This window comes from Neocloeon triangulifer, unplaced genomic scaffold (genome assembly GCF_031216515.1).
Source record: "Neocloeon triangulifer isolate White Clay Creek 2 clone unplaced genomic scaffold, ASM3121651v1 ptg000022l, whole genome shotgun sequence".
NCBI classification, from domain to species: domain Eukaryota; kingdom Metazoa; phylum Arthropoda; class Insecta; order Ephemeroptera; family Baetidae; genus Neocloeon; species Neocloeon triangulifer.
In genome coordinates, this window is record NW_026775562.1 from 5,625,511 (window position 1) to 5,644,706 (window position 19,196).

Below are 19,196 nucleotides of genomic sequence, written 5' to 3' on the forward strand. Positions count from 1 at the left end.
ACACAAGCACATGATTCATAAGAGAGGGGGAAATGCGTGCCCTCTTCTGTCAGTCGATTGACCTCCGAAGTGCAGCGAATGCATTCGGGGCGGCCTCTCCAGTGCATCTCCCAAAATGCATCTTTTAATAACCACAATATTTTTTTTTTCTATTTATTTTGGGTAAAATTGGGTAATTGGATAATTATGAAACAACTCGATTAAATTAAACTCAGAGTTTATTATTATTTTTTTGACAAATTTAAAAAAGTCAGTTGAATTAAAAATTTCCGATTTCTCGTGTTTATTTTTTGGTCTTACATGAAAAACAATAATTGATAATCACCTTCGAATTCCAACCAATGAAAAAGTTACTCTTGTTAAGTACACAAATTAACACTTAAAAGCACTTAGTTGGTATTTTTATAGAAAAAAAATTCGGCAAAAGCTCGATTCTTAAAGGAATTACACATTGCTTTGGGAGCGTCAGGATTAATTAACATCCTCCACTCTTATTGTTTTTCTGATTCATTGATTTTTTTTTCTTTAAACCTTGATATTGTAGTTTTTTTTTCATTCATCTTTGAATTTCACACAATTAGCTAATTCGTCTCTTTCACTCTCACACTGATGAAACTTAAATTTAGTATTTTTAAGGGGCCTTTTTAACCGGCCCCGAGTTAATTGAACTTGACATCGCACATTGCGATACAAGAAAAAATAATAATGATATCATTTTCAAAAGACAATCACAAAGAATCAAACGTGTTAATTGCTATTGAGCTCACAAGGAAGTAGTTTTTCGATCTTATTTTTTCTGTCAATACACATGATAAGTTCTTAGTACAGACGATGGAATTAAAAAATTCAAATCCATACTTATTAATCGCATTCTTGACACACAAGAATTAAAAAGATTTCCTGCGCCTGCAGATTGGTCTCTATACCTACTGTTAATTATTTTTCTCGGGTGTCGCTACCCGTGGAAATTATTATTAATTTTTTTTTCATCATTTTTATTATTGTTCAGTGTCTAAAAATGGCCAACGAGAAAATGCCAGTGCGGAGAAGAATCAGTTAAAAATATTAAAAAAAAAATCTCGCTTCAATAAATTATTTTTGAACGTGGACATACCTATGGTACCTTAAACGTAAACAATGAACACAAATTAAATGAGCCTGTGATCAAAATAGTCACTAAGAAGTTTTTAACTGAACAAAGAATGATGGGCGTGATGACAAAATGATATTAAAATGCTAAAACGAACCCTTTTTGGCTCAACAAGATCAATCGAGTGTTTCCGAGATTAAACAACTTGTGGATTTCGGTGGCTCTCGTCGTTTAAAAATCAAAATTAATTAATAAAAAAGTGGCTAAAAGTCAAAGGAATATTATCACATGTCCTAATAATGAACCAACTTAACATTTCTTTCTTTTCGCTGATGATATATGAAAAAAAAATCAGATTTGAGAGCCATTAAAGTGTAGAAAAATTAGTGTACTGTGTCTATCATCTCTAAAGATAATAAGGCAGGAATGAAGGTATATTTTTTTTCTTTAAAAACGGCCGCCGATGAAAATTCAACGCCGGCTTGCGAAAGAAGTGTTGTTGCCGTTGCCGCCGCCGCCAACCTTGAAGTCCTTGAAGCCGGTGCCCTGCTTGTTGCTGTCAAAGTTGCTCATCCCCCTGCCGCCTCCTCGGCCGCGACCGCCGCCCTCGTTGCCCCGTCGCATGTTCATGGGACCCCCGGGGCCCGAGTTGCCGCTGCCACGGTTCATGCTGCCTCGGAAACCTCCGGGGGGTCTGTCGTCGCCCGAACGGAATCGGTTCCGCTTCTCCTCGATGTTCAGGTTGTGCGTCGGGTCAGATGGCATTGTGATTGGCTGAAATTGGATTGTTTTATTATTCATTGGAAAAAATTTACTATTTTGAAAATCGATGTTTATTTTGATAAATTTTAGGTGATTTCTCAAATAAATTTCAACACAAATTAAATTTGCCAGTCTTTTTGAGCTTAAAATTGCATCTGTTTCAATTTATCCAAAAAATCTCCCAAATACTTCCAGAATTGTTAAACTATTTCGTATTTCTTCTGCAATTGTTTTTGGGAACTTTGATCACCTTGGACTGCAGACAGAGCTTAACGGCGGCCGGATCGCTGAAGATGACAAATCCGTACTTGGGGAAGATCTTGCCTGGCTGACCCTTTGCCGGAGCTTTGCAGTTCAGACGCAGATCGACGACGGTTCCGAACTTAGAGAAAATCTCCTTGATGTCCTGCTCAGACGCACTCAGGGGAACGTTTCCGACGAAAATCTGCTGAGCGTCCGGATAGGGGGCAGTCGGAGGAGGCCCTCCTGAGCCGGACAGACGCCGCTTTTCACCCTCTGAAAATATTATAATTTAGCAATTTTATCAAATATTTTTTTCATCTTATTCCGTTTGATTTAAATTTTATACCTGCAGGTTCCTTCCTTTCCTCAGGAGCTTTTCCCTTGACCTTGGGCGGTTGTTGGCTCGACGGCGCCTGAGCGGTCTTCGGCGGCTGCGTTTTGCCCCCCTGCTGCTGTTGACCTGCGGGTGGTCTACCCTGAATGGGTGGATACGAGTCGACGTCGACCACCGGCAGGGTTTGCGCCGCCGCAGACATGATGTTGGCAAACGAGGTCGGCACTTGGCTGCCCGACTTGACCAAAGTGGCGTACGTCTTCGGACCTTTGCTCGCTGGAATTTTCAAAATCGTCTCAACACGACTCTGACCTTTGGGAATCAAACCTGGTTCGGCGGGAATGATTTCGGCGACAGGTGCAGGCGGTTCCGGGTTCTTCTCTTCCTGAGGCGGTTCGACTTTGGGCTTGGGCCGCGGCTTTTCATTTTCTTCAATCCGGGTTGTTGCCAGAGGGGTCGGGTTGATGGTTTCGACGGTGCCATTGATCAGTTGCGTGCCGGATGGATAAAAATTAGGCAAGTTTGATGGAGGCTGAAATTAAAAATTGAATTTTTATAAAAAAAATATTCTTACATCTTCCAAAAATATTTGAAGATTTTCTTTGATAACGAACCTGATTTCGAGCTTGACTAGAAGTTTCCGTTTCGTCGTCAACGTCCTTGAGTCCAATGTCAGACTCCTCGTCATTGATCATTTCATCCTGCAAATTAATTGGATCAATATTTTCCTTCTCAAGTTGAAATTTTGCAATTTTACCTGGTAACGGAAGATGTCATTGTGGACGTAGTACTTTTTGGGCGACTGCTGGGCCAGCACGAAGGTCTGGGTGAAGCGACGCATGGGCTCGCCGTTGTTGGAGAGTTCACCGGTGACCTGCACGACGACCCCGTTGCCCAGGGTGGCCTGCGAGTCGACCTGCCGGATCTTGGCGTGGCAGTCGTTGAACTCAAGCTGCTGGATGCGGTGGTGGATCTGCCGCTGGCCGATGACCGGCTTCGTCTCGCGGTTCGGCGTGTCCAGTCCTCCGTGGACGAACGAGGAATTCTCGTTGTAAAACCTGAACAAGAAGAGATGATGAAATCGGGAGTGGAAAATTTTCTGTGTAAATCATACCGGTGAAGATGCATCGGCGCCTGGTTGAGCAGTGTGTAGTACTGCCGGACGAATTCCCGTCCGACCACGTGGGGACTTGGTGTTTCCTCCATTACCATTCCTTCTGCGGACGGAAAATTTGCGTGAGAACGAGACTTTGAGAGGGAAAAAGCAGCGTGCCGGGGCGGCGTGCAACTTTGATTGGCCGGTATTTCGCCGAATTTCGAACAATTAGCGGCGATTTATGCACCCTCGGATCGCATTTTTTATACCGAACAAGACTGTCCAGGAATTGACGGAGAATTTACCTTTTTGATGGCAACAGGGGTCGCGAAAGACGAAAATTCAGTGTTGATAAACAAGAAATAATGATGGACGCCGAAATCCTAACATCAACAGCTGAGTCCCGCGACGACCAATCAGCGAGCGATTTGATCGTGACGTCATCGGTGTGCAGCATCTGATTGGCCTATATGGCGGCGGCCATCTTGAACCGATACGAGCCGCGCAATATTCGAATTTCATTGTTGCAGCCATGTTAAATTCTTGGATTCTGATTGTTGCAACACTGAACTTTTTCGCGCTTTCTTTATTGAGATTTTTCAAGATGGCGGCGGAACTTATTTTCTATTAATGGTATCTCTCGCAGAATATGCAGATGCAGAACTCGCAGAGACCAGAGAGGGAAAAAGGGTTGTTTTGATTTTTGTCTCGCCCTCTCTTTGTCTTTTGCATGGTCAGCGAATTTTGGTTCTCTTTGATGCGAGGAAACTAATAATCATTAACGAATTGGCCCTCTAATCGAGTAAGTAAGTTTGTTTTCACTACTTTAAATCTTAATTTCGCAAAAAATCAAAAGTCTAAGGCGCAATCGTAGTATTGCAAGATACTTTGCAAAACTCGTTCGCCGCCCCAATCGATAAGAATTCTCTCGAGTGTCAGGCACGAACGTATAATATTGTTTGTTCGCCTGCTTTTCTCGACTGCAGTGACCTTCTTCACCTTTGCCACTTATTTTAACACGCAATTCCTTTCACAGAAAACTTTCAGCGACATGACGGCGGCCAAGGTGTTCCTGGTTGCCTGCGGCTCCTTCAACCCTCCGACCGTGATGCACTTTCGCATGTTCGAGGTCGCCAGGGACACCCTGAGAAGGCAAGGGTTTGAAACTATCGGCGGCGTCGTCTCGCCTGTTCACGACGGTTACGGAAAGGAGGCATGTTTTGTTATAAATTTTAATCAAACACAAATTAATGGGAAATTCCAGGATCTTGCGAAAATCGAGGACAGACTGGAGATGTTGCGGGTGAGTGCGAGTGACTCTGACTGGATCCGAGTGTCCGACTGGGAGTGTCAGCAGTCCGAGTGGCAATACACGGTCAAAGTTCTCCAACATCACCAAGTCAGCAGGATTTTATTTGCAAAAATTGGTTCAATACTGATTTTTTTTTGGTTTAGAATTGCCTGAATGCCATTCCGACAGCAAATCTGAACGCCAAAAACTCTAGTCCGTTGAAAAATGGTCCGAAGAAGCAGCGAATATCAGACCAGGAGCACCCCTCCTGGATGACCACCTCTGCAATTACGGCAGCTTTGGATGGAGAGGTCCAGGTCAAACTACTGTGCGGAGCCGACATGTTCGAGACTTTCATCAAACCTGGACTTTGGAAAAACGAACACGTTCGGATTGGCCAATTAAAAAAGAAAATTGTATGATTAAAATTGCTTTTTTTAAGGTTGAAGAAATTCTCGGACAGTTCGGAGTGGTGGTTGTGCACAGAGATGGTTGCGACCCGCACAATCTAATCTACGAAAATGATCTCATGAACAAATATCAGGTACGATTTTTTTTTTTAATAATTAGCAATTTGACTATGATTGGGATTTTAGTCAAATATAGTGGTGGCTAAGGAGTGGATAGCCAACAACATCAGCTCGACCAAGGTGCGCAGGGCCATTCGACGAGGCGACAGTGTCAAGTATCTTGTCCATGACAAGATCATCAACATGCTGCAGACCTACAACAATAATACATAGTGAGTTCGGTTGACTGAAATTTTGGTTTTAAAACTACAAAATGATGAACAATGTGATAAGTAATTTGAATTGAAAAAGGTTTGATCTCTAAATGAATTTTAAATGATTAAAAATACTACATTTTTTAAACTCATAAACACCAATTTGACTCCAATTAAGATCGGAATCACGAAAAAATAGAAAATTTATTAACTCATTACTTTTAACTTAATTACTCAATTTAAATGAAATTAAGCTCCTCACAGGATCCCAATTTTGGGAAAGAATTTGTAAAAATAAAACATTAATTACTTTTTATTTAAATTTCTGCTAATGCAAAATGAACATTTCTTTTTGTGCTGCCAATATTTTTTTTTTAAATGGATCGCAGTAAGTACACGAGTTTGTTTCCGACGCCGTCACCGAACGACGTGCTCATGGAGTCGTCGTCGCCCAGTTTCGTCAACGACCTGAACAAGTTGGCCGGCAATCGTCGGCCGCCAACTTTGCTGATCGAAAAGGCGCTGCCCGGTCAGGCGATCAAAGTGACCAGCAAGGAGGAGGTCGTAACAGGTGACCACCCAGCCGCTGCACAGCACGAAACCAAAGTTCAGATCCAAATCACCAAAGATGGCATCAAAGTCATCAGCGATAAAGAAACCACTGTTTAAAAAAAAAATTGCAAATTGCAGTGCCAAATTTTAACTCGCGGTAGATTTAGACTGATTTGAATTTAAAAATTAGAAAACTAGAGAACTTTTTAGATGGTTTGTCTGCTAAAAAAAAAAAACGCACCAGTTTCAAGCAAAGAAGTGCCTCTGTCAAATGTCTAAAGTTAAAAATTAGGCACTGAAAAATCAAAAGCCTTCCTCTCTCCGAATTGAAAAAACGTAGCTTCCAAACTTCTCGACTTTTACACCAGCGTGTGATGAGTTTTTGCCCGTGATGTATACAGTGTGTGTGTGCCAAAGTGAGACACTTTTGATACGGCATGCTTAGATATTTCCGCACAAAATCAAACTCGATTATTTTCTGCATGTTTTTCCCTTTTGCCCTTTCTTGATTAGGTCGTTCTTTTCTGTTTGTTTGCAGGTTCTGACCGAGTCCCATGCATGAGCAGTCTTAGGGACTATGTCAAGGTCATCAGTGAATGCAAGAAAAACAACAACCCCATTGATTATGTGTAATAATTTCTGTGTAAATATCATGCGCCCGTGTAGCCAGAGTGATTAATCAAATTTCAACTCTGTGTTCCTTTTTATTTTCCGATTTTGGCTGCTTCAGCATGTGACGTAGTTGTCGTAGTTTTGATGGCTCATTTCTGGAAAAATTGATTGGTCTCAAAAGTCATTTACAAATTGATGAAACTAGATTTTAAATGTATGTATATCAGCAGGCCTGACAAAGAATAAAAATAAAAAAATAACTTACAAATTTGTTTGATTTAAAAAAAAATCAAAATACCAAATTGTTGCAGATTACTATACTTCCATAGGTTTTTATTTCTGATCAACAAAGCTCACTGGTTCGTTCACTAAATTTGCACATTAATTCATATTTTTTCTCCATTTAAAAATAAACACTGGTGTGTATTTTATCCTATTTGAAAGTGCAAAGGAAACATCTTGTTTTTTTTCCTACGTCAGTCCCTCTTCGTCACATTTATAATTATCGAGTCTTGCCACGAATACATTCTTTCGTCTACACAGTGGTCACAGAGAGGATTCCGCCCATCTTGTTGCAGCCGATCACTGCCGTGGGTGGACATCGGGTTTGCTGTTCACGTCTCTTGGGCGCCGAACACGTTTTGCTCTTGCCCTGTTTGGCCTCCTCCTTTTCCCGGATCACAGCTTCCTGGCGCTTCCGCCGCTCCTTGGCCCGCTCGAGGTGCTTCTTCCGCTCCTCTTTGTTCCAGTAGCGCCCAATCTGAACACACAAATTACAAAAAATTATTTCTGATTGATTTGAATTGTATTTAAAATATTTATTACAAATTTGATAATTATTTATTCCTGGAAATCAGGAAAAAAACATTTAGATTACCTTTAATTCAGACATGGTGTCGTCATCGGTTGTCAGTCCTGCCCTTTCCTCTGAGATCTTGTGTGCTCTTTCCTGCAGAATTTTATTTCTGACTGGCCTGCGAGTTATGTACCTGCAAAAAAGGGATTATGAATTTTAGTACCAAATTCAAAAGTTATATGATATAAATGTCTTTAAAACTTTTTTAATTATTTATTTCTGACCAAGGTAAAATTCATATATATAAAAAAAATTCATTTAAAAAATTCCGGCATTTGAATATTTTGGATTGTTTGAATAAAATTTTGTAAAACCTTTTCATATTATAGAAATAATTCAATCCTTCATTTTAGAAAAAAAGTAATGTTTTCCAATTACGAATTTTTCTCACCTAGTTCCGTCAGCTTTTCTCTTGACCTTCCAAATCATGACCGGCTCCTCTTCGATCACCTTGGTTTTCTCCTGCTGCTTGACTTGCGGCCTCTGCTCTGACCTGCCGGTGCTGTTGCACCTGACCACTCCATAGCCGCTGACGAACTGGTAATTGCTCAAGTTTGGAGGGCAGTAAACGGGGTTGGTGGGTCGAGGTGGCAGCGGCTGCTGCTGGCTTCTGGGAGGGGTGGTTGGGCACTTTGGACTGGTCTGCTTTTTGCTCGTAATCGCTTGTCGAAACATTTCCTACAGATTCAAAATTAAATTAAAATATTTAAAAGATATTTCATAAAATTTAAAAAATTTTAAATTCAAAATATTATCTATTTTTGCAATTCCCAGTAGAATACATGCTTTGTTTATGATTTATGAGTAAATTTTTCTTTATATTTTTTATTGATTTTTAACCTGTTGGAGTTGGATGGTCCTTTGCAGGTTGGCGGCGTTGGTGTACATGGTGTTGGGCACTTCTTTCTGACTGAGTTGCCTCGACTTTTCTTTCGAAGGGCTCTCCAGCGACGAAAGGCCCATGCACTGTCTGCACCGGTCGCACGAAAAGCCGCTGTCGTTTTGGTGCTGCTGGCTGGGCGATTTGCTCACATTTGCCTGAGGAAAAATAATTATAAAATTAGTCTTTAAAAACCAAATATCTTCATTAAAGTTAAAAGTGTTTTGCAAAAAAATTTTAATTAAACAGTTAAATTTATAATTGAATTATTTGGAAGAAAAAAATTAAATTCATTCAATTTAATTTAATGTTGAAAAATTGTAATTTTTACTTTCTTCTTAATTTAAAATTTAATGATTAATGGTACATTTCCAGTTAGAGATTTAATTTTACTGCAAAAAATTCTCTTGACTTGTCTAATAAATTGTTAAGTGTTAATTTTCTTCAATAAAAAATAAAAATTAAAATTTTATAGATAACATGTTTTTAAAATTAATTAAATTAAAAATTCTCTCCTAAAACAATGTTTGTTAATTTCATCCCAATTTAAATTTCAAAGAATCAAAAATTTAATTTTTAATTTTTATATCGTAGCTTAATTACTTTTGGCTGGTTGAGATCAAGGGTGAGAGGGATGCTGCGGCAGGACTCGCCGGTGTTGTAGGCGCTGGAGCTGTCCTTCTCCTTGTCGGACGAGGGACTCTTCCTGGGCGGCTCCACGTCCACCCACACCTCTCTGCTGACGCTTTTGCTTTTGCCCGGCTCGTAGGGCAACGAGTAAATGGGTTCGGCGTCCGATGCTTCCGAGATGGTCTCGTAGATGTGCTCATTCTCCGAGTCACCAAACGGCCGCATCGCAGAAGGGGCCTCTGGCGCCGCCCCCGCCGCCCACGGCAGGGTCGAGTCCAGGGTGATCACGGCCATTTTTTTGCTCAGCGCCGACAATTGCTGGTCAATGATTTTTAGTCTCTGCTCCGCCAGCTTCTTTGCTTCTTCCGACTTTTCCGATTTGCTCTCAGTGCTTCTAAAAACGTAATTCATGAATTAATTAATTTATTTATTTTCCTAATTAATAATTCTTTCATTTTTAAATTGATTAAAGGTAATAATTTTATACTTGGGCGAATTTAATTTTTTTCATAATATATTTTAGGTGTTAAAATTCCATTTAAATTGATATATTATTTCCTAATTTGGTCCAAATTTTGTAGTTTCCAAAAAATTTATTTATAATCTAAATTTTTATTGTACTAAATTAAAAGTAAAATCGAAATTCTTTACATTTTAAGTTAATTTTTAAACAGACTAGAAAACGGAGATTTGAGTTTAAATTTGTGAAATCGTGAAATTCTACCACAAAAAGAAAGGAAAATCTAAATTGCGAAAATATTTCCTTATTTTTGGATCATTGTCGATTTTTTAATTAACCATTTTATAAATTTAAAGGTCTTACTTATTGATTATATTTGGATCACAGCTTTCGTCGCTCTTTTCTTCTTCCTCCTCCGCTCCGTCCTCCTCTCCGCTCTTGATGATGAAAGAGGTTGAGACTAAATCGTAGTCGTCCAAGTCCTGCACAACAAATAAACAGAGCGATTAATGAGAATAATAGTGGCATCAAATGTTCGCTAAAAGCTGCAATTTTTATTTGTTCTTATTGTTTGTTTCACAGCGAATTTTTAATTTGGTGGCGCAGCAACCGTTGTGGATAAAAAAAAAAACGGAGCAAGAGAGAACAATTGTTCGCCGCAATGGCCAGGGAGAAACGCTTTTTTCTCTCCCATGGCATCCCATAATGCGTGCGCCGGCAGAAAGGATTGAACGCCGTTATGGTCGCCAAATTATGTCCGAAATTTAAATTCTGGCAACAACAATTGGAATAAAAAAAAAGAATAATTGTAAGTGACAAAATTCATTAACATTAAAATATTAAACTACTTTCGCAGAAATTTATGCAGCAAAACTTCCATCAATATCAATTATTTAAACCAATCTCCTGCCAAATTAAATTTTGTAAGACGAAACTCATTAGTTATTATTTTTTTAATTCTCATTTTCTTTTTGATCAAAAATTATTAATTGAAGTGGATTTTTTTTTTAAGATTCTCTAAAAAGCCGTAATATTAAATTTTCTCATTTATTGATTTCTATTTTCCGCATTAAAAATAAGTTTGAAGAAAAAAAAGGCCGTTTTTAATTTTACTTCTTGGTTGTTTTAAACTGAAGAAATTATTTTACTTTTAAATAGCCCTGATACATTGTTTAATACTTTATTAGCAAAACCGAGCAAAATTTTTAAAAAAAGCAGCCATTTTTTGCAATTCTCTGAAAACAATTGGAAATTTTAAACAATAATTGTTCTAAATAATTTTAACTTAGGTCAATGTGAGTGTAACAATTGGACGAATAAATTGATTTGTTTGTTCTTTTGAACGAACAATTAATGACAATTATTCCATAAAATTTCGAGCCAAATGCGGGAGCCCGGCGCGTTATGACACACCATACGCGACTTCTTCTTGTGCAAGTCGCGCCAATTGTCTGCGCGCGGCCGAGCAATTTTCTCATTGTTGCGAGAGAGCATCCGCGGCTCGGTCGCGCTCTGCACCACCGACCGATCTCCGATTCCGCCGCGTGGGAGGCGCCGAAAATAATTATTGTAAAATCCTTTCTCTCTCGTGATTTACTGCCGCCGCAACGCGCATTACATCCGAAAGATCAAGGTCCACATTCGAAAAATTCTTCTTTCCCTCATCCCAGATAAGATTATTTTAGTTTCGAGTCATTCACTTTTTCAACGCTGCGAAATGCACACCGTCCCGCACCTCATCGCCGGTTTGTGACTTTTTTGTTTTGTTTTTTATTTTATTGTCTTTATTTGGCGATCGGCCAGCAGTTGTGGCGGCGGGATTGTTGCTGGCGGTGCGAGCCCAGCAGGACCCGCCGAGACTCTCCTGCCAACCCGGAGACCCGCAACCCCCGTCCAGGGTCAACACCACCGAAAGGGTCAATGCCCTCCGCGGACTGATGCAATCGCTCAACATTGCGGCCTACATCGTTTTGACCAACGATGACCACCAAGTGAGTATTATTAAGTATTTTAATTTGCCAATTTAAAAAAAAAAGTTTTTAATTTCAATAATTCCGAAAAAAATAATTAGAATTACTCATTATTTTTGAGCCAGAATATCTTTCCTGACATATTTCAGATTAAAAAAATTTTAATAGAGTATACAAGTTTTTAATTTTGCAATTTTATTTTTTGGTTTTTAGAGAAAAAGTCCAAATCGGCTTCAGTTCAAAAATTTAAAAATCAAGATTTTATTTATATCTGAAATGTGTGTTTAAATGGTTTAAAGTATCAACTTGAGGAGGGAAACAAAAAAATTCGTTTGATCGAGTTTTTTTCCACTATTTAGGGTTATTAGCGAAAGTTTTGTGTAGTTTTTTTGAACAGTTTGAAGCTGCTTATGTGCAAGATTTTTAAGGATCTTCATATTTGATGTATAATTTCAATTTTGTTTATCAATTACTAAAAGAAACGCCCAATCTGATTGATTGTCAAGCTATTTTGGGCTCAGTTTTGAATAATATCAAATAAAAAGTAGTCCAAAACTAGAATAACGAACAATAGAAGCCAGTTTTTGCAATTATTGCAAAATTTATTTAAATTTTTACTTTTTACTTTATATTTTTTGGAAATTCCTTGACGCAAAGTCCAAAGAACTTTTTAAACTAAACGGCGTTTTTATAATAAATTTCTCCTTTAAAACGATCAATTAATTTTTATTTTTCAAGAGCGAATATGTGGCCGACTACGACGAGAGGCGGAGGTTCATCAGCGGCTTTTCGGGAAGCAGCGGCTGGGCCGTGGTGACCAAAAACGAGTCGGCCCTTTGGACGGACTCGCGTTATTTCCTGCAGGCCGACCAGCAGCTCGACTGCGACTGGAAACTGATGCGCGACAGAAACGCAGGGGTGCGGGCCATCTCAAAATTAATAACTTTCAAAAGAGAGAGATATGAAAAATGAAAGTGAAGGGGGATCATTTTTTTGATAAATAGGTTCCGATGATGGAGCAGTGGCTGATCGACAACCTCAAAGCGGGCGACGTCGTCAGCGCCGACCAGAAAACGGTGCCCGAGTCGCAGTGGCAGACCTGGCTTAAGGCGTTTGGTATTCAAATTTTTGTACAAATAATATAAAAAATCTTCTATAGAATTTTAAAAGAGAAGGGAACGGAATTTTACGAAAATGTTTGCAGATTAGGAAAAAAAGGATTGGAAAAAATTTAAAGCAGATTTATTAAAGTTCCTAAAAAAAACTCTAAATATCTATGACAGACAAAACAATAACAAATTGAAAAAATTATTGATTATATCAAATCTTCATAGGAACAAATAATACTTTGATAAAAAGTATAAATTGAACTCATGCTTGGTGAAATTTTTATCTCCATCAAGGAGTAAGCTCGTTTTTCAATTTTATCTTTGAGTACAAATTTAATCTACAAATAATTAAGTAGAAGAAATTTTCAACTTGCTGCTGCTTTCAAAATAATAAAAAATAAAATTATAAAATATTTTATATTGCGAATTAACCTGAAAATTGTTTTTTGTAGCTTATGGTTTTACAAAAGCTTGAAATTGAATTTTAGATAATATAAAAAAATTAAAAATCATGTGATTTGATTAATTTCATTTTACAAAAACGGTTACTTTTAAATTTCTAAATTTTGATTTTATAAATGTTTATAGCATTTGCAAATTGAACATTTGAAATTTACATAATAGTTTTTAATTTTAAAGATATAAGAAAATTTTTACTAAAAAAGATAAATTTTTAACAAAGAATTGAGCATTGTTGCAAATAACATTTCCAATTATGATAAAAGAAATATTTTCAACAAATTTTTTCTAACTAGTATAGTTTTTACAACAAAAATCTATAATGGCAGTTTAAAAAAATTACAATTTATAGAAATTTTCTGGTCAAAATCTCCGAAAATTTTCCTGTTTTTATTTTAAAGGCCTGGTTTTTTCCAGAAGATTTCTAATTTCATTATTTGATTAATAAAATTTAACGGAATCCAGAGCCTCAAGGGATTGCGCTGCAAGTGAGGACAAACTCGAACCTGGTGGACCAAGTTTGGGGCCTCGACCGCCCTCCATACCCTTCGACGCCCGCGCAGGTGCTGGACGAGACCCTTTACGCGGGCGAGACCTGGCGACAGAAGGTGGCCCGCGTGGCCGCTCAAGTGGGGGCCAGCGGCGGCCAGGCGACGGTGGTGGCCGCCCTGGACGAGGTGGCGTGGCTGCTCAATTTGCGAGGCGCCGACGTGCCCTTCACGCCCGTCATCAGGGCCTACCTGACCCTGGAGTTGCGACCTGCGGCCCAGGTCACTTTGTACGTGGCCAACTCGAAATTGACCCCGGCAGTGAGGACGCACTTGGCCGAGGGACAAGCGGACGGGGTCGTCATCAAGGACTACGAGCAGATTTGGGACGATCTGACCGCCCTGGGCATCAGGGTCACCAACGTGACCCTCCCGAGCCGATTCAGTTACAGCCTTGGCGTCAGCCATGCTGTTTACGAAAGGGTTATTTTATTAAAATTTTTTGCCTAAACATTTTTTAATTTTTGTTTTTTAAATAATTTTTAATTGAAAATTTTATTTTATTATTTACAATGAATTTAAATTTTCAAATTCACACGTAAAAACTATTTTTTTTTATAACCATACAATTAATTTGATATTTAATGTAAATTTTATACTTCTCTTTATAAAATTCTCGATTAATTTAAAATAATGCAATAAATTAATATTTGGAAATGAGGAATCGGGCTTTTCCATGATCATCTCCTCGAGTGTCAACTTCTTTAAACAAATTAATATTTATTTACTATTTTTTTTTTTTAAATTCGTTTTTTTCTGCTTTTTTTCTCTTCATTTTTCCTTTTTCTAGTTTCCGAGTGAAAAAGTGATTGAAATTCCTGCCCCCGTCTCTGTGATGAAAGACATCAAAAACGCAGTGGAGGCTGCGGGAATGCGAAACGCGAATTTGCGGGACTCGGCCGCTTTGGTGAAATTCCTGGCCAAGCTCGAAGCCGGGGTGGGTCGATTTCCTTTTCATTTTGTCCACCGGAAATGTTGAATTTTTCCCACCAAAACTATAGGTTCTGGCCGGCGAGTCGTGGGACGAAATGCGAGCCGTGGCCGAGGTGGCCGCCATCAGGGCTGCGATGCCCCTCAGCCAGGGTCCCTGTTTCGAGTCGATCTCGGCCAGCGGAGTCAACTCGGCCCTGCCGCACTACGAGCCGACCGCGACCACCAACTCGCCCGTCAACGCATCCGCCGTGTACACCCTTGATTCCGGTGGACACTATTTCGGTATGTGTGGGAAAATTTTATTCTCTGGGGAATGTTAAATATAATTTTGTTGTTTAAAAGAGAAGGTTTTGATTGCTGATTAAAACGAAAAATTTCACCCAAATCAAAAAGTATGAATGTTTTTTTAAAATTAATATAAAATTTTATTGCTGTTAATTAAGGAAAAATTGTTTATAATTTATTTGATTTAGAGTGAATTTTTATATATAAATAAAATTTAATTTATTTGATCAGGTTAAATTCAATATCAGAAATTATTTAAAAATTTGAAACTCTAAACAGATACCGTTTTTTTTTTAATTTTTTCAGAATCTTTTAAAATTCTAAATTTTTTGTGAACAATGAAATAAAATCCAATCGATATTTGAGTAAATCAAGTCCCAAAAATAACCTTGTGCAACAATCATTAAAATTTGTTAAATAAATTTGAATTATTTAATTTAAAAGATTTTCTTTCCAGATGGATCAACTGATGTGACGCGGACAGTTTACTTTGGCACTCCGTTGCCCATTCACGTCGAAGTGTACACCCGACTTTTGTCAGGGTGCATCACCCTGGCGTCGGCCGTTTTCCCTTTGGGCACCACCCTGTCAGGACTGGACATTTTGGCCAGGGGCGATTTGTACAAGGGCGGTTTTGACTTTGGTCACGGCATCACCCACGGCATTGGCCACTTCCTCGCGGTTCACGAAGGTTTGAATTAATAAAATAATACAATGGCTAATTTAAAAAAAAAATCCAGCTTTCAACACGACTTTCAACGAGAATTTTTTCGGCTCTCAAGGTATAAATTTGATTGGAAGTTAAAAGTAAATAATAATCTTTGAAATAAATCAGAGCCTGGATTTTACGTTGACGACCAGTGGGGAATGCGGCTGGAAAACATCGTCACGGTGGAGAGGAAAAATTTTACTGGCGTAAGTCCATTTTAAATAAAGGACCACAATGGCATAGTTTATATTTTTCAATCTAGAAAGTGGTCAAAATTTCATGATTGACGTCAAAATCAATATACAAAAACTTGTTCCTCTAAGCTTGAAACCGATGAATTTTCTGATTTTCCCGCCAAAGAAATTTGAATCTCATAGAAATTTAGTCCCAAATTCTAAAACAGAAATATTCTGGAAATGGACGTTGAAAGGGGAAACTCAAATTTTTTGACCAAAACTTGTATTTCATCATCGTCAGCTTTCTAAATTTGGAATTAAAAATTTTCCAGAATTGTCCTTTAACATTTTCAATTATTATTTCAGCCGTATGCGGTGAACAAAACCTTCCTGCAATTCGATATGGTCACATTGGTGCCCTACGAGGTCAAATTGATTGATCCGGGCCTGCTGACGGCCAAGCAGGTCTGCTGTATTATTCTCAGCACGCAGCAATTACTCTATGAAATAAAATTGCAGATTGATTGGCTCAACTCGTACCACGCCAGAGTCGCGTCCGAGTTGTCGCCCTTGATCCAAGACGACCCGGTCGCCCTGTTGTGGATGCAAGAGAGGACCAGGCCGCTCAATTCAATTTAAATAGCTCTAATGCGACGTAAAAATAGCTCAAAATAAATACTTGGTGCACAAATTTTAAAAACTTAATATTGGAAGAAAATCCCAGGGAATAAACATTTCCAAACAAAAGTACCAAAAAATAGCAAATAGCAATTATTTAATTAAAATTATTATTTAATTTTGTTACCGTTGGCAAACAAAATATTATTATTAGATCACGAAATTAAAATCTTTATTTTAAATTACGTCAAATTTCTAATTTGAGCAATTTATCAAATAAATTATAAAAATAAATACTGACCTTTGCTGCGAATCTGGAGACGAGGAGGGTGACCTCGTTGAGACTCTCCGTCTCGGCAAAGAGGCCGCTGGCCTGCTGCTGACTGGTCACGCTGACCCCGTTGACCTGGAGGACTTGGTCACCGGCGCGGACGCGACCGTCTTTGTCCGCCACCCCGTCCTTGGCCACCGATTCGATGAACACGAGACACTCGCACTTGCTCGCCGCCTCGTCCTCCGCCTCCCCGAGGTTGCTGAACGTCAGATTCAAACCGAGCGGCTCACCTTTGCACTTGTTCAAGGTCACCACCTGCAAGAGAATTAAAGTATTAAAAAAAGTTCGTTGATAACAAATTATCTAACTAAGAATAAAAAAATAAAATTCTAAAATTCAATAAAGAAAAATAATTTCATATTTATTTTATTCTAAATTATAAAAATAAAGATTTAAATTTTAAAAAATAAAATGTTAAAACATGATTGAAAAATTCTATAAAAATAATTAAATATTTAATTATTTTCCATTAAATTTGTGAAAGTTAATTTTTTTATTTATATTGATCTCCATACCTTCCAGAGGATTTTATTTTTAATGAAATTGATTAAAATTATATTATTTTATGCTAATTCAAATTAATTAATTAATTGATCAAGAGTTTCAATTTCAATTTTTTTTAGAAAATTTAAAAAAGGCATTTAAAAATTATCACCTCGTAGTCGAGAGAGTCGTTGAGGAGGAACTCGATTTCGTCATCGTCGTCGTCGAGTTCACACTCTGGAATTTCGTAGATGACCCTGTCGAGGTCGTCCGTCTGCACGGCAGTGGACATGAGTGAGTTCAGACAGCTGCTGCCTGAGCGCCGCACCTCCACCAGAATGGGCTCTGGCGACGTTTCGAACGCTCGCAGCGCCTCCGAGTGCTCCGTGATGTCCTGACCGTTCACCTGCGGACACACAATTTCAACCTAATTAAAAATCTGCAACTCCAATTAATAATACTTAATTTTGTCTCGTATTAAATGTAGTGATTTTATTTTAAAATTACAAAATAAATTAAAGTTTGTGTATTATTAATATTTTTTTATTTAAAGTTTTATTTTATTTTAATTTTTTTACAACAAAAATAAACTGCATTTAACTAACGTTTTAAAATTTTTTCCCACCACGTTTTTCTTAACTTTTATTTTACAAATTTGTGCTAAAATTTCCCTTTCTTTCAACAATTTTTTTTTTATACATAATACAAAATTAATTTAAAAAAAACTCTTTTATAATTCAAAATTGTTCTGTAAGGCTAAATTCCAATAAAACTGGTTTGACTTGTAAAAAAATTAGCCGAAAAATCACGTTTGGGTCTCTGGGGAAATTGTGATAGTGACACATTGATTATGGAAAGTCGACATCAAACGCGCTGCACATCGGTCCGCAGGCTAATTACGACGTACCGCCATAATTGGCCCTTGATTGGACCCGTCAATCAATCAGGCCCCGATTCAAAGGGAGGAAAATTATTCGAACATGCTGGTACGGTATATGTAATAAAGAAAAAGAGATCCGCATCGGCTCTCTCGAGGGAGAAAGCGTCAGAGCGAAAAGACAAGAGGGAGTTTGAGTGGAAATTTTCACGTGTGTGAGCCGAGGCGAAAAGGTGCGGGAGAAAGAAAGGAAATTCACGCCCTCGGCTCTCCCCGGCACTCTGGAGGGCTTGTTAATTAAAGCGGGATTGTGCAGTCGTCGCTTTTTTAATCTGCAAAAGCAGCTCTCTCTGCGTTGAACGCGCGCACGTGTGCAGCGATGGAATTATTTCACGCATAGCTTGGATCATATTTTTTTAATTGGAGCCATCAGTCTCAATTCGCTCGCGAGAGAGAAAGCAGGGGTTACAATTTTTATTAATTTTGTGGATGTGCTCTCCTTAAATTACAACAGGGAGACACTTTTAATTTCAATAAAGTCACGTGCGTGTGTGGTTAATAGAAATTAAAACGAGAGCCATTCTGTGGGGTTGAAATTCCTCCACGATTTGTTTCGTTGGAATAAAATTTGAAGGCAGGACTTGACTGAGAAGATGAATAAATAAATATTAATTAATATAAATTTACATAAACTAGATTGAAATTTTTATGGAGGATTATTTATTTATTCTTCATTAAGATACATTGAAATTACTTTGATTGAAATTACATCAAAGCAATGCTTCAAAATGAAATAACATAAACAGAAGTAATTATTATTTATTCATCTCGGTCAATAGAAAATTTTAGCTTATTTAAAATATTTTATTATATTTATGGGCTCATCTTGAACTCAGAGAAGTTTTTATCAAGATTATTTTGCTGCTGATGCTGTTTTCTTCAATCAATCCCCCAAAATTATTCATTTCCTCCAAAATTGTAGCAATTGCACTTAATTTTCTCCTATATACTTCAGTAATTGGAGATTCATCCATAATAAGCGAGCTGATTTTGTATTATTTTAAAATACGATGTGTGAAGTAGATTATCAGAAAAAGATGTGAACAAATATTTTTAGAAATCAATTGTTTTTATAGCTCACTTAATCAATTCCGGAAAGGATTGT

The 19,196-nt window shown here is 38.0% G+C and overlaps 4 protein-coding genes across 7 annotated transcripts in view; 2 read left to right on the forward strand and 2 right to left on the reverse strand.

Annotated features, from left to right (window-relative positions):
- Positions 1 to 200: 200 nt before the first annotated feature.
- LOC132204849 (ras GTPase-activating protein-binding protein 2-like) lies at positions 201 to 3,956 on the reverse strand. The gene is made up of 8 exons (XM_059633681.1): positions 3,831 to 3,956; positions 3,544 to 3,646; positions 3,187 to 3,487; positions 3,044 to 3,130; positions 2,757 to 2,961; positions 2,442 to 2,705; positions 2,103 to 2,368; positions 201 to 1,864 (listed from the first exon to the last, which is right to left on the reverse strand). Exons 2-8 carry the CDS (start codon positions 3,639 to 3,641, stop codon positions 1,562 to 1,564), a joined length of 1,524 nt encoding a protein of 507 aa, XP_059489664.1. The 5' UTR covers positions 3,642 to 3,646; positions 3,831 to 3,956; the 3' UTR covers positions 201 to 1,561.
- Positions 3,957 to 4,161: 205 nt separating this feature from the next.
- Positions 4,162 to 6,972, forward strand: LOC132204850 (nicotinamide/nicotinic acid mononucleotide adenylyltransferase 3). 3 transcript variants are annotated; one of them, XM_059633684.1, is made up of 8 exons: positions 4,164 to 4,327; positions 4,562 to 4,738; positions 4,790 to 4,924; positions 4,981 to 5,202; positions 5,259 to 5,360; positions 5,413 to 5,558; positions 5,930 to 6,111; positions 6,631 to 6,972. In XM_059633684.1, the coding sequence occupies exons 2-8, from the start codon at positions 4,577 to 4,579 to the stop codon at positions 6,723 to 6,725; spliced, it is 1,044 nt and encodes a 347-aa protein (XP_059489667.1). In that variant the 5' UTR covers positions 4,164 to 4,327; positions 4,562 to 4,576; the 3' UTR covers positions 6,726 to 6,972. The 3 variants fall into 3 exon arrangements, with proteins under 3 accessions (XP_059489666.1, XP_059489667.1, XP_059489665.1); XM_059633683.1 differs by lacking the exon at positions 6,631 to 6,972 and having other exon boundaries at positions 4,162 to 4,331; positions 5,930 to 6,624; XM_059633682.1 differs by lacking the exon at positions 6,631 to 6,972 and having other exon boundaries at positions 5,930 to 6,623.
- Positions 6,973 to 7,006: 34 nt separating this feature from the next.
- LOC132204847 (PDZ domain-containing RING finger protein 4) overlaps positions 7,007 to 19,196 on the reverse strand; it is a 43,414-nt gene continuing 31,224 nt past the window's right edge. For both annotated transcript variants that reach the window (XM_059633678.1, XM_059633679.1), the window contains exons 2-9: positions 17,327 to 17,560; positions 16,639 to 16,926; positions 9,894 to 10,012; positions 9,044 to 9,464; positions 8,401 to 8,598; positions 7,952 to 8,238; positions 7,582 to 7,693; positions 7,007 to 7,464 (exon numbers count right to left, since the gene is read on the reverse strand). In XM_059633678.1, coding sequence (XP_059489661.1) covers positions 7,240 to 7,464; positions 7,582 to 7,693; positions 7,952 to 8,238; positions 8,401 to 8,598; positions 9,044 to 9,464; positions 9,894 to 10,012; positions 16,639 to 16,926; positions 17,327 to 17,560 — 1,884 coding nt within the window. In that variant the 3' untranslated portion in view covers positions 7,007 to 7,239. The remainder of the gene's footprint in view (positions 7,465 to 7,581; positions 7,694 to 7,951; positions 8,239 to 8,400; positions 8,599 to 9,043; positions 9,465 to 9,893; positions 10,013 to 16,638; positions 16,927 to 17,326; positions 17,561 to 19,196) is intronic.
- On the forward strand, positions 10,998 to 16,464 carry LOC132204848 (uncharacterized). The gene is made up of 12 exons (XM_059633680.1): positions 10,998 to 11,275; positions 11,337 to 11,521; positions 12,239 to 12,418; positions 12,505 to 12,616; positions 13,534 to 14,039; positions 14,407 to 14,553; positions 14,618 to 14,831; positions 15,292 to 15,525; positions 15,575 to 15,616; positions 15,670 to 15,749; positions 16,086 to 16,184; positions 16,239 to 16,464. Exons 1-12 carry the CDS (start codon positions 11,248 to 11,250, stop codon positions 16,356 to 16,358), a joined length of 1,947 nt encoding a protein of 648 aa, XP_059489663.1. The 5' UTR covers positions 10,998 to 11,247; the 3' UTR covers positions 16,359 to 16,464.